The 12,011-nt window shown below is 38.9% G+C and overlaps 2 protein-coding genes across 3 annotated transcripts; one reads left to right on the top strand and one right to left on the bottom strand.

Moving 5' to 3' along the window:
• Positions 1–1,171: 1,171 nt before the first annotated feature.
• On the top strand, positions 1,172–2,525 carry LOC136814360 (uncharacterized). Its single transcript, XM_067070885.1, has 3 exons — positions 1,172–1,279; positions 1,638–2,066; positions 2,299–2,525. The coding sequence occupies exons 1-3, from the start codon at positions 1,240–1,242 to the stop codon at positions 2,409–2,411; spliced, it is 582 nt and encodes a 193-aa protein (XP_066926986.1). The 5' UTR covers positions 1,172–1,239; the 3' UTR covers positions 2,412–2,525.
• On the bottom strand, positions 2,475–5,678 carry LOC136814359 (uncharacterized). Of its 2 annotated transcripts, none has more exons than XM_067070884.1 (5): positions 5,595–5,678; positions 4,926–5,461; positions 4,220–4,693; positions 3,446–3,936; positions 2,475–2,549 (listed from the first exon to the last, which is right to left on the bottom strand). In XM_067070884.1, exons 2-4 carry the CDS (start codon positions 5,458–5,460, stop codon positions 3,467–3,469), a joined length of 1,479 nt encoding a protein of 492 aa, XP_066926985.1. In that variant the 5' UTR covers position 5,461; positions 5,595–5,678; the 3' UTR covers positions 2,475–2,549; positions 3,446–3,466. The 2 variants fall into 2 exon arrangements, with proteins under 2 accessions (XP_066926985.1, XP_066926984.1); XM_067070883.1 differs by having other exon boundaries at positions 3,450–3,936.
• Positions 5,679–12,011: the final 6,333 nt, after the last annotated feature.

Below are 12,011 nucleotides of genomic sequence, written 5' to 3'. Positions count from 1 at the left end.
TGAACAAAACCTTTTTCTTACTCTATATCGAAAATGAATTCACATTTTCTCCTTCTTGTATGGTCAAAATGAAGGTTTTAGCGAGAATTAAAGTTGTCGCGATGTAAAATACTTTCTGGGTTATTTTTTCAGCTGAAATCTTAAATTATGAAATCTTAAATTATAGACCTTATCTTACCGACTTGGAAAAGAATGAAATAACATATCCAAACATGTTTTTACGAGGGGTTAAGGCCCCTAGCCTCATGAGTTGCTACGGCACTGGGTGTACAAACACAATGAAGTTAAACGCCCACTAAGTTTAGCTAATGTCAAGACAAAAAGAGCTTATGAGAGGAAGAATATGTATCTTGAATATTTCTTCTTGTGTTTCTCTGCACGATTAAGACTGCTCAATACTTAAGTAGAGCTTTGTTACATAAAGATTAAGAAACGGTGTATTTCTTCTCGATGCTTTTCTTGCTTACGCATTCATCAGTTGATTAGAAATAACTATCAATCAAAACAAAATTCTTGAATATTTAGTTAGTAGACAACATCATTGTTTTTATCAGGTGTCTTAGCTTTTGATGCAAATATATAATATATACGCCATCACCAAGATTGCAGACTTGAGTCAGAGTTGGAGTGCACACATGGCAATCCGCAGGCGATTGAAACAACTTTTGAGAGCTAACCTGAAAACAGGTGTTCATAGTTTTCTTACGCACACAGTAGTAAACCTCTGAAGGCGTTTGAAAATGAACCATCTGGGGAGAATATTGAATTTTGTAACAAGAATCTTGTTTCGCGCCGAGATGTCATAAATTGAAATATTTTTCTGTCATGGCGCCCTATTTCAACACAATCACGCTACTTTGTTTTCATTCCTGATCTTTTTTAGTGTAACCCGGTCCTTACAAATTCGAAATGGCTTATTCGCCACATCATGTATATTTTCATACATCCCTTTAAAGCTTTAGCGTGGTGTACCGAAAACAATGACAATCTGATTGTACGTTACTTTCAGCCAAATGTTGATTTTCTCCAAAACTAGTCCCTTGTGAAATGATTTCAATCAACTCTTAAAATAACAAAGCCAGAGTCCCAAAGCGATGCATTAGTGGCGATACAAGTGATTACCAAGGAATTCCCATTGTAAGATCTTTAGCTCTTTAAAATGAGATAAAATGATGCACTTGCACAAACGCATTAAAGAAATTTGAGTTGTTTAACATCGTTCCAGAAAACACAGCAAAGATGAAACTTGCAATTTCACTTGTTGGACTATTCGTCCTCGGTAGGATTTTTCAACAATCTTCTTTACCTTTTTCATCAGCATTACTTCGGCAAATTTTTTATTTAAAGAAAGAAACTTCCTGTTCGTATCATTTTCGTAGAAAGTAGTCTCTTTAATTCAAACCTCTATAAACTGAATGTATCCTTGACTCGAAAAAGTTTTATAGTCCCTTCAGTCAATGTCTTGTTACCCCACAACTGAAATTTCCTTAACTCAAACAAATTTACGTCCCCCGTGGACGTTCGAGCTATGGAGACTCCCCCTGTTACGAATTTTTCTAAGCATCTTTAATGAGTTATACACACTTTGGTGAAAGTTACTGTTCGATTTATATATCTTCATTTTCTTTACTGTACAGGTTGTGTTGCTACACCTTTAGCAATTCTTGAGGAAAATGATCCAATACTGATTAAGGGTGAACATATCCTTCCTGATAGACTTGAAAACGATTTATCAGAAATTTACGAAGATATCATTGATAAAAGTTTTGTCAGACCTGCATCTACTCGCCGAGCAATGAAATCAAAAAGAAGGATTTCCACTAACAAACCATCGACCGGTGTTCCAAGAAAAATGTCAGAAAAACAGACTACTGGAGGCGTTTCTGAAACTACCACGCCATCACGCCCCACTGAATCCACTCTACCAACAACTAGCGCTTCCATTCAAGAAGAGTCAACCCCTTCTGTAGAATCCACTGAAGCTATCATCGAACAAACAACTACACCGTTTATCCAAAGTGAAAGTACTGAGAAACCCAAACCAAGTATTGTAAGGGTACTCAAAGGTAAGATTTTTTGCTGCTTTAGTCTAGCAATTCCTTTTGAAGCATTCTGCTTTGGATTCCGGCAAAGTTATCTTAAACATAAATTTTCGAGAACACCTGAATTAGGACTTGAATTTTCAATATCTGAAGTTTTCATATCGCGATCCAGTTTAGGCGGTATATCACCAGATTATTGTCTGAATTGTCTTTCAGTGAGACAGGGACTGATATATTCATATCTCTAATATTTCAGGATTGATCAAGAAATTGCAGAACTTACACAATCAGAATGTTGCATTATGGGAAATTGTTGACACTATTCAGAATCGAATGGATCACGTTTTCAAAAATGAATCGAACGAATGAACAGCCATTTTGGATTTTACCAATGCTTATGTTATATTTAATTTATTTTGACATTTAGAACAGTTCAGATTTCGTGTAGATATTTATTTGAAATAATATAACTTTCCATTGAAACGTGTTCTTCAGAAATCTTGAAACCTAAAACGAGAAACAATGTTTTGAAAAAGATTATTTCAAGGGGAATTTCAAGTCGAATGTTTTCAAATTTTCAAAATCAGAAACACCCCTACCTCAGTGAAACGGCATATTTCAGCTAGTGGAGATCAAATCAAAGGGTCGGAAATTCTTTGGGAATTTTTAAGTTCTTTGCTCTTTCCAGCGTCGCTGTTGAACGTGGATGAAATTATGTGGTCCCACCTACAAAAGTGGCCAAAAGTAATGGAATTGCTCTAATTTTCCATGACAATAGCCACTCTCCCCCTTCCCCCTCTACAGTGTTAATTCGAGCATGACTTAGCAACATTGTCAGGGAGGCGGGAGGGGAGGCCACAGGAAAAATCAGTAGAATGGGTAAAATTCCATTTACTTTTGGCCAGGATTGTAGGATGATTTTTGGCTGTTATACAGTGAGAAATGAACCCCACCAAATTTAGAGAACTGTCAAAAATTTTCCCGGTAAGTCGAACACCTTGAAATTTCAAACAATTTTTCTAACAAATTGCTAAAGCCACCCACAAAACACAATACATAGCTCGTTCATTTCATTTTAAAATGTGACAGGGATGTTAGAAAAAAATGGACTGGTACGCTATTTGAGCTGGAAATAAAACAGCCGTAATGACGGCTGCATTCTTTCGTCAAGGGCAGTGAGGTTAGAAAAAATAGAATCACCCCACGTGATCACCTCGCTCTCTTACGCAGCTAATTTGTTAACAAAGCAAAATCGTCTGCCCTCTGCCTCCCACCCTTCTGACATAAATAAATTAGTATGATAGCTTTTGATTCAGCTGGTAATCTTTTCCAAGAATTTAAGGTGGATTTAAGATAATTTTCGGTTATTTTTGAAGTCGCTATTAAGAAAAAACAATATATACTTACACATTATTGATTTATGCTCAAAGGTTTATAAATGAGTAATTCCGAATGATGCTGTTTGTGGCCGCTCGTTTTCGAGGTGCTCCAAAAAATACCACTGAATTGAAGAACTCTCTTGGACGCGTGTTTGTGAGGGAGAAAACCTCTACATTATTGAAATATATGGAGAATCGATATTTGTCGTTGCAATCGAGGAACTGCATGATTCGAACTCGCATGAATCGATTACTTCCGATATGTAGGGAAAATGATCGATTCTTTTTGTATAGCCCTACCCTGTGTCGAATCTTCAATGATGCTGAGTTGGGTTGGACTTCCACGGAAGTGACAGTTGCGCGGTAATTTTGCAGAGGCCGTGATGTTACTTGTAGAATGTTGGTCATAAATGGACTTGTACCATTCAGTTTGACTTGGAATTCGAATTTGTATGCTTTACTGATGTAAGGGATTTCGTCATGGAAAGTGTTCATGGCTGGTTGATATTGGAAACCTAAACATTAAAAGATTATCGTATTTCAAAATTGTGAATTCGAAGAAAAAATGATCTAATACGAGAGAAAAGTTTGTTTTGAAAAGAAATAGAATATCTTAATTAACTAAAGGTGAACTACCTGAAATAAACAGGGAAATTCGGTCTCCTCGTTAGTATGAATCCCCTTTGGCTACTTTGTCTGAAGAAAGGCTTGAGACTTCCTGAAAAATGAGCTTTTCAATCAAACTAAGCTCTCATACAAATTTTGATAAAATAAATTATTATTGATTGATTATCTTACCATATTCTGGTATTGGAGTTTGATATTCAAAACGATCGACAATCACATTAGCAGCTGTGTGGAACTTGTCACTCATCCAGACCGTCACATTATCATAAGGAACAAATCGATTGTTGATTGCCCGATAAATTTCTGTAGCATTGATGGAAATCGAATACCGGTAACGCTCTTGTCCGTATTGCCGTTGTAAAATAGTGACATAGGTAGTATGATATAATGGGATAGTTTTGTTGACCAGTTGGTTACCGTTACCGTTGATTGCGTTTCTGATTAACAGATTTGTGGAGTTTGGGGCGAAGAAAAGACCAGGGATTCTATCGCCATGGTTACAACAATCTTGTTCTGTATTGGTCACTCGAAGAATGTTAGATTCGCCAGCGATATATCCCAAAGGGTTGATGGTAAAAGTGAACTTGTATGATGGTTGCAAACGACGAATGAAGCGCACCAATTGGCCTTTGTGTGCCTTGAAATCTTAAAAATGTATGTTGATAAAAATGTTTTAGATTAGAGTTCTATTTTGCTCCCCCAATTTGCAAAAGTTCCATCCCCAAAATCTCGTCATTTTACATTTTACTTAAAATTACTATCCTGTAAGTTAACACAAACATGCACCATATGGATAAAATGACATGATAATAAAAACCCATGGTTTAAAACAAGTATTTCTCAAAAAAGTGGGTTGGGATAAGAAAAACTTTCTTACATGTATCAGGAATCGGTGAGTGAATTTTGAAATTTCTGATCATTGCATTAGCCTGAGTCACTCGTGGTTTTGAAGCATAATAGGTAACGTTTTCAAAAGAGACTGGGTTCGAATTGATGGCTGAAAAGATCTTTTGTCCATCAACAAGCACCATGTAATGATAAGTACCATCAAACATTTTGGCTTGACGGATTTTTATGTTGACGTACTCATTCAAAGGTAGTGATTTGTTGACAAGATACATATGTTTGTTGTTCAATGAGTTGAAGAGCATGATATCTGTGGAGTTCTTTCTCACATATATTGAAGGAGCTTGAGGACTTTTTCTGGTACGATTATTAAAAGTAGCTGACAAAATATTGGAAAATCTTGTGCTGATTCCTGTTAACTTGATATCGACATCAATGGAGTATGAATTCCCCAATGTTGGTACATGCTTAATGATTGATCCTGCCTTGATTTCATGCTCTTCTGCTTTGCAAAAGACAGCACAGGACAATAAGACCAAAAGAATATGTAACCTGGACATTTTCATCCTAAAATAAATGAAACAGTATACACTCAGTACTTTGTAGCTTCGATGGCCAAAAAGAAGATTGTACAAGTAGTGAAGTGGACACGCTGTACAACCCAATCCTTTTAATTCTTTGATTCTAGAATTTAAGTTACCTTTCCACAACAGTTCCCAATGGTTCATCAACCAGGATGTATATGATCTGAAAGTTGGCGAGATATCATATATATGGCTATTTTCAAAATCTGCAGCAGAAGTCTGGGAGCTAATATCATTTGTAATAAAATTGCAATAATATGGTCTAAGATAGAGCAGTTGTTCACACAAAAAGATTTTTATATCAATTAATTGTATTAGAATCTGTATGAAATTAAACTCTTAAATATTTAAATGTTTGATAAATGTTTGATAAATGTTTGATGGATGTCAATCTAAACAGGTGCTATAATAACAACAAAGCAATATTATCGTCTTGAAAAATTTCGTCATTCTCAAAAGGTCAAAGTCTGAAGTGTACATACTGTTACTGTAGTTGTCACGGAAATATCTCCATACCATAATGGGTACCAAAGGCTGCCAAGAGACTTTCTTGAAAATACAACCTGTTGCAACATTGCAACAAACAGTACTTGGGGTTTTTATAAGAACGAACTATATAAAAGCATAAGGCTTCGATGGCTAAAATATAAAGAACAAGTTTTGAGTTTTTAGGCATAAAACCCAAAAAGTTAAGAGCATCCGAAGGCTTCAAAAATTTTGGATGTTCTTATAAAGAAAAATGTGTAGTACTGGTAATGTTCTATTCCCACTGACATTCATTAGCCACATTCCGTAAAAGGGCCTGGTAACTAGCTGTAGGGACTTTTTCGATGATATGCGCCATCTCGCGAAAATTCCAAACCAAAACAAGCCAAGATTGAGAGGAAAAGTTAGAGAAGACTGAAATTTTTAGCAGATTGGAGTTGTTTTCACAATCCACAATGAAAAGTAACTGCAGTTCCAGCTTGTGTTTTTGTGAAAGACTCTAATGGTAACCCTATTAAATTCCATCGTTTGCCAAAGGATCCTGAATTGTGAAAACAGTACAAAAAACTTTTCAAAACAGAAGGATTTGGAAATTTGGTGTCATATGTTCTGACCATTGGAGTTTGTTTCAGATCATCTTCTAATGATTTACCAGATGTTATAGTTCCTGAATCCCAATACAAACTGATCAAGAAAATTAAGTATGAACGAGTAAAGAAGTGTTGGGTTTTTTATCTGGAATTCTATCAGTTTCAAGAACAATGCTATGTGTAGTGACCTTGATAGGTTTATGTTGAGCGAGGCAAAAGCCTCTTAGTTGCAAGCTTGGCAGAGAGTGCAGACGTCTTTCATGAAGAAGAAGAAATAGTTGTAAGAACTGAACTTCACCCTGTTTGTTGACCCCCAAGCACTTCGACTAAGTGGGTACTACATTGGCGACGAATAGACTTATGTTACCCAGTTCCAGATGATCAACAACCTAAAATAGACTCTTGTAGTTTCCAGAGTTTCCAGAGGAAAATTCCAAGTTACGCTTGCTTCCGATCGAACCAGCCACATTTTGTCTCGATAAGTCAAATCCAATATGGCCGCCAGAGGCGCTCTCTATTCCGCCCTCCCAACCTTCAAACGCCCAAAAGACGCGGGTGCCGCCCTCGATTCGTTCGATAAATATATCAAGAGAGCAAACATGATTTTTGATACGGAGGACATTGCCCGGGGGGGGGTACTAGGTTTGCGAGGTGACGGGTATGTCCGAGCCGAAAATCGAAAATCGACCCTTTGAGAGACAAAATTTTGGTGATTTTGGGACCCTTTGAGAGACTTTTTCCTAAATTTTGGTCCATTTTTTCCAAATTTTGGTTTGATTTTCACCAAATTTTGGTCAAAATTTTTGGAAATCGTGACCCTTTGAGAGAGAAATTTTTGATTTTCGTGATTTTGGGACCCTTTCAGAGACTAACTTTTGAATTTGTACCCCTTTGAGAGACTTTTGAGGACTGAGAAAAGGTACCCTTATGGCTCGCACATACCCGGCACCCATTTTGCCTAAGTACCCCCCCCCCCGGGGGACATTGACGAAGATAAGAAAAAGAAAGCTCTTTTGCAACTCTGGGGTGGAGACGAAATGATTACGTTTTTCGAGCACGAAGGAAAGGTGACGACAGAAGATACATACGCAGCCGCAATTGACAAAATTAGAAATTCCTTAACCCTATTCGTACTAGGGGGGGGGGGGCTCTTTCTGTTCGGAGGTCAAACTATTGCTAATAGCTCCTGAAATAATAGAGCTTTTGCCGTGAAAATTTCTGTAAATTCCTAACTTTTATTTAGCTTCAAAATAAAAAAAAATTTGACACCTAAATATTTTCACACCTTGAGCATGATGACATTTCTGACAGTAAAGTGTCACAAAAATTGACACTTTTCCAATACAAATTTATTTTCATTGTCAAATATATCGTTTAAACCGTAATTTATTGAATATTTAGGATAAAATAAGCATTTTAAACTCAGGCAACTTTTTTCTAAAGCCTTTGTTGGAATACAATAGCTATTTATAAGAACAAAGGAAATTTTCGGTTTTTGCTCACTTTGGGCATGATGAGTGACGTCATCAAAAAAAATTTTTGTCAAAAGTTACCTTACGTCACAAGGATCTTGTGTGCCAAATTTCATCCAAAAAGACCCACTAGATCAAAAGTTAAGGGGTGGTACAGGAAAAGCCCCCCCTAGTTCTGAACCGCCCCTAAAAGCCTAGTATGAATAGGGTTAAAGGGACAGATAAACGAAGTTTACCCGGTATTTAAACTTTTTAACGAGATGCCACAAGGGCAGATGCCGTTCACCGAATGGTACACAAAAGTTTTGGATCAAGCAAAGCTCTGCAATTTCGCCACCTACACTGCAAAGAAAGCCGCTCGCGACGCCATGACGATGCAGACGAATAACAATAAGCTCAGGAAACATGCCCTCGCGGAGGGTGCAAATTTCGATGATTTCGTTAAATACGGAATAGCGCTAGAATCATCATCGACACAAGCGCAAAACATTGAGAAACAGGAGAATGTTAACTGGATCGGCAGTAGAAGAGGACCGAGAAGACCAGACCCACCGAAACCGAACATCACGAGAGATTCGATCGGTAGGGGAAAGCAAACCGAAAGTTCCCCAAAAATTTGTGACTTTTGCGGATATGAACGTCGGAAAGCCCACTCAAAAGGAAAGTGTCCCGCAAAAGGGAAACGTTGCAATGATTGCAAGAAGGAGCACCATTTTGCAAAATCGCCAGTATGTCCTGGTGCACCAGAAACAGATGTTAATGCCCTGGACGAATCGAGTGATTCGGACGATGAGCAACTGATGGGTCGCATTTTGACCGTGAACTTCATCCCTCTGGTGAATGACCAAAATGAAATTGAAATGATCGATGTGGAAGCCAATGGTACGTGTTTGAAAATGAGAGTCGACTCCGGATGCAGAAAGACTCTGATACCAGAAAAAGACTTTCGCAAGTTTGCCAACACGACCAGACTGTATAAATCGAAAGTGAAGCTCCGCCCGTATGGTACTAAAGACCTGCTGCGAGTGAAGGGTAGGGCAAAGATCGAACTGACCACTAGCAGTGGAGCAACAGCCGAGCAACTCGTTTACGTGATAGAAGGAAACCACACGGAACCGCTCTTAAATTTAGAAGCATCGTTAGAGCTCGGTGTCTTGGAGATTCACCCAGAAGGCCGCAGAGACGCCAATGATCCGGAAACGCCAGTATACCACATCAACGAACCAGAGAAAGTCCCAACTTCAGTGACTGAAATCATCGACAAGCATCAACCTATCTTTGAGGGAATCGGCAAGTTCAATAAATCAGAAATAAACTTTGATATAGACGGATCGATCAAACCAATGATACAGAAGGAGCGGCCGATACCGTTCGCTTTCAGAAAACAAGTCACGAGCCATCTCAAAGAACTTAGAGACAATGACATCATCGAAGGCCCGTTAGACCCAAGTGTTAACCTCGACTGGATCTCGAACGTTGTCATTACAAAGATACCATCCGGGCAGATACGCATGAATTTAGACATGCGTCACGCAAATATTGCCATCAAAGAAAGCCATATTCCCGTACCGACTGTCCATTCCTTGCGTCACAAGCTTAACGGCGCCAAAGTATTCACAAAGCTGGACATGAAACATTCATTTCACCAAATGCCACTCGGTGAGAAATCGAAAGAACTTACAAACTTTTACACGCACGAAGGCATCTACCGATTTAAGCGTCTTGTCATGGGTGCTGGACCTGCCAGTCAAGAGTTCCACGAGCGTTTGCGGCAAAGTATTGTAGACCTCGTTGGTGTGGAACAGATTGAAGACGATTTGCTAGTTTACGGAGAGACCCAGCATGAGCATGACCTCCATTTGAGTGCTCTACTTGATCGATTACAATCCCTCGGCTTAACACTTAGACGAGAGAAATGTGTGTGGAGTGCTCCAGAAGTTATTTGGTTTGGGCATGGATTTATCATAGAACTCTGGATAAACATCAAATAAAACGGTGGAGAGTGAACTATTGTCTTTCCATTGTTTTAGAAAACAATCGATGTTCTAGCTTTGTCCGCAAAGGACAACTGTCATGGCGGCTCGAAGGTCCCTGATTTTGAAAAATGATTAATAATCCCATTTCTAAAAAGTCCTGTAACTTCTTGTTTTTGTATATTTACCGGATGCAACTTTGAAAATGAAAGTAAGAAAGCTTAACGAATACATTTATGAAATTAAATGTGAAAAAAACTTCATCAAACAAGAAAAATTGAGTAAAAAGCCTAGAATGACGCTGAAAATAAGGTTGGCAATATTTTTCCAATTTTTTCCTGGGAAGAGCTAGGATTGACATATGTTAAACTGGAGTATCTTGGCTTCATAGTGATATGAAAATCTTTTGGAGGCACGCGGTGGCACGGTGGTTTTGGCGAGGTGGATGTTTGAAATTTTCTGGTGTCAACATTCAATTTTTTATACATAGCATGTTTGTTGCATCTTTCTCACAGCTTGAAACGTCATAACGACATATCATTAGCAATCAATTTGATGCATTTGACTCTCTTGAGAGATCTTTAAGTCTCATTTGGGAATTGTATAGCTGTGTTTTGATGAAAAATGCAATAAAAAAATTTACGAAAAATTATTAGTGAATGGAGGAGGGTGAACAATAATGTCATTACTGCGGACAAGGCTAGAACATGAGAAATCGATGAAAAACCAGCTCGTTGTGTATCCAGAGTTCTATGATAAATCCATGGTTTGGGTATAAGTTTTCCAGCGAAGGTATGTCTGCAGATCCATCGAAAGTAGAGACTATCGTCAGACTCGCACCACCAACCAACGCAGCGGAAGTAAAAAGGTTCTTGCAGATGTGTCAATATAACGCCCTCTTTATGTTTGGAGAGCCAGAGACTCACAGTGACATTAAAGCACCGTTGAGAAATCTAACGCGTAAGAAAGTTCCATTCCACTGGGATCAAGCTTGTCAGGACGCATTCGACAAACTGAAAAAGGGTTTATGTAGCAACCGAGTAATAGCACCCTGGGCACCCGATCGAAAGACGAAGCTTGTAGTTGACCGAGGACCGAAGGGTATTGGCGCCACATTGTTTCAAAAGGAACCCGACACTGGACATTACAAAACAATCAACTACTCGAGTAGATCGCTAACAGAGACAGAACAACGCTATGCTCCGATCGAGGGTGAAAGCTTAGCTATCCTTTTCGGCGTCACGACCAACCGAATGTATCTCCACGGAATGAAATTCGACACGATAACTGATCATGAGCCGCTGGTCTCATTGTACAATAATCAACAAAGACAAGCCCCAGCTCGCATCGAGAACCACCGATTGAAGTTACAACAGTACCGTATGACCGTAAAGTATGAAAAGGGAAGCACCAATCCGACAGATTACAACAGTCGACATCCATTGCCCATCACTGAACAGCAGAAGATGCAAGCCAGTGAGGAAACCTTCCACATCAATGCTATCATCGACGACGATATTCCCGACGCTATGACCTTCGACATGGTTCGAAAAGCAACGAACGCCGATGACCAGCTCGCCCGCTTGAAATTTTGCATCCTTGAGAAAGGATACATTCCGAAGAATGCAAACGACTTACAGCCGTTCCGACACGTATTCGACGAACTTTCAGTTGCACGACAAGTCGTTTTACGAGGAGAACGACTCATTATTCCGGAAAGTTTGCAGCCTGACGTGATAGCTCTCGCTCATGAAGGGCATCAAGGTGCATCGAAAATGAAGCGTTATCTCCGATCGAAAGTTTGGTTTCCCAACATGGACAAGCTTGTGGAGAACTTTGTACAATCTTGTCATGCATGCTTAGCCGCTACACCTCAACAAAAGCATCAGCCGCTCATCACGACGAAATTGCCAGAAGGACCTTGGAGACACATTGCCTCGGACTTCAAGGGCCCAATCGCCAAAGATTACTATTTCCTGCTTCTCATTGACGAATACTCTCGATTTCCAGAA

Source organism: Clytia hemisphaerica, unplaced genomic scaffold, assembly GCF_902728285.1.
Source record: "Clytia hemisphaerica strain Z4C2 unplaced genomic scaffold, Clytia hemisphaerica genome assembly, whole genome shotgun sequence".
Taxonomy (NCBI): domain Eukaryota; kingdom Metazoa; phylum Cnidaria; class Hydrozoa; order Leptothecata; family Clytiidae; genus Clytia; species Clytia hemisphaerica.
The sequence above is the reverse complement of the archived record's forward strand: the minus strand, read 5'-3'. Positions and strand labels throughout refer to the sequence as shown.

Excerpts from the sequence above, each read along its gene's own strand:
- LOC136814360 (XM_067070885.1), top strand. The coding sequence starts at position 1,240 with ATGAAACTTGCAATTTCACTTGTTGGACTATTCGTCCTCG. Across the intron at positions 1,280-1,637 it reads TGTTGGACTATTCGTCCTCG|GTTGTGTTGCTACACCTTTA; the intron begins GTAGGATTTTTC and ends TTTACTGTACAG. Across the intron at positions 2,067-2,298 it reads TATTGTAAGGGTACTCAAAG|GATTGATCAAGAAATTGCAG; the intron begins GTAAGATTTTTT and ends CTAATATTTCAG.
- LOC136814359 (XM_067070884.1), bottom strand. The coding sequence starts at position 5,460 with ATGAAAATGTCCAGGTTACATATTCTTTTGGTCTTATTGTCCTGTGCT. Across the intron at positions 4,694-4,925 it reads CTCACCGATTCCTGATACAT|ATTTCAAGGCACACAAAGGC; the intron begins GTAAGAAAGTTT and ends TACATTTTTAAG. Across the intron at positions 3,937-4,219 it reads AACTCCAATACCAGAATATG|GTTTCCAATATCAACCAGCC; the intron begins GTAAGATAATCA and ends TTTAATGTTTAG.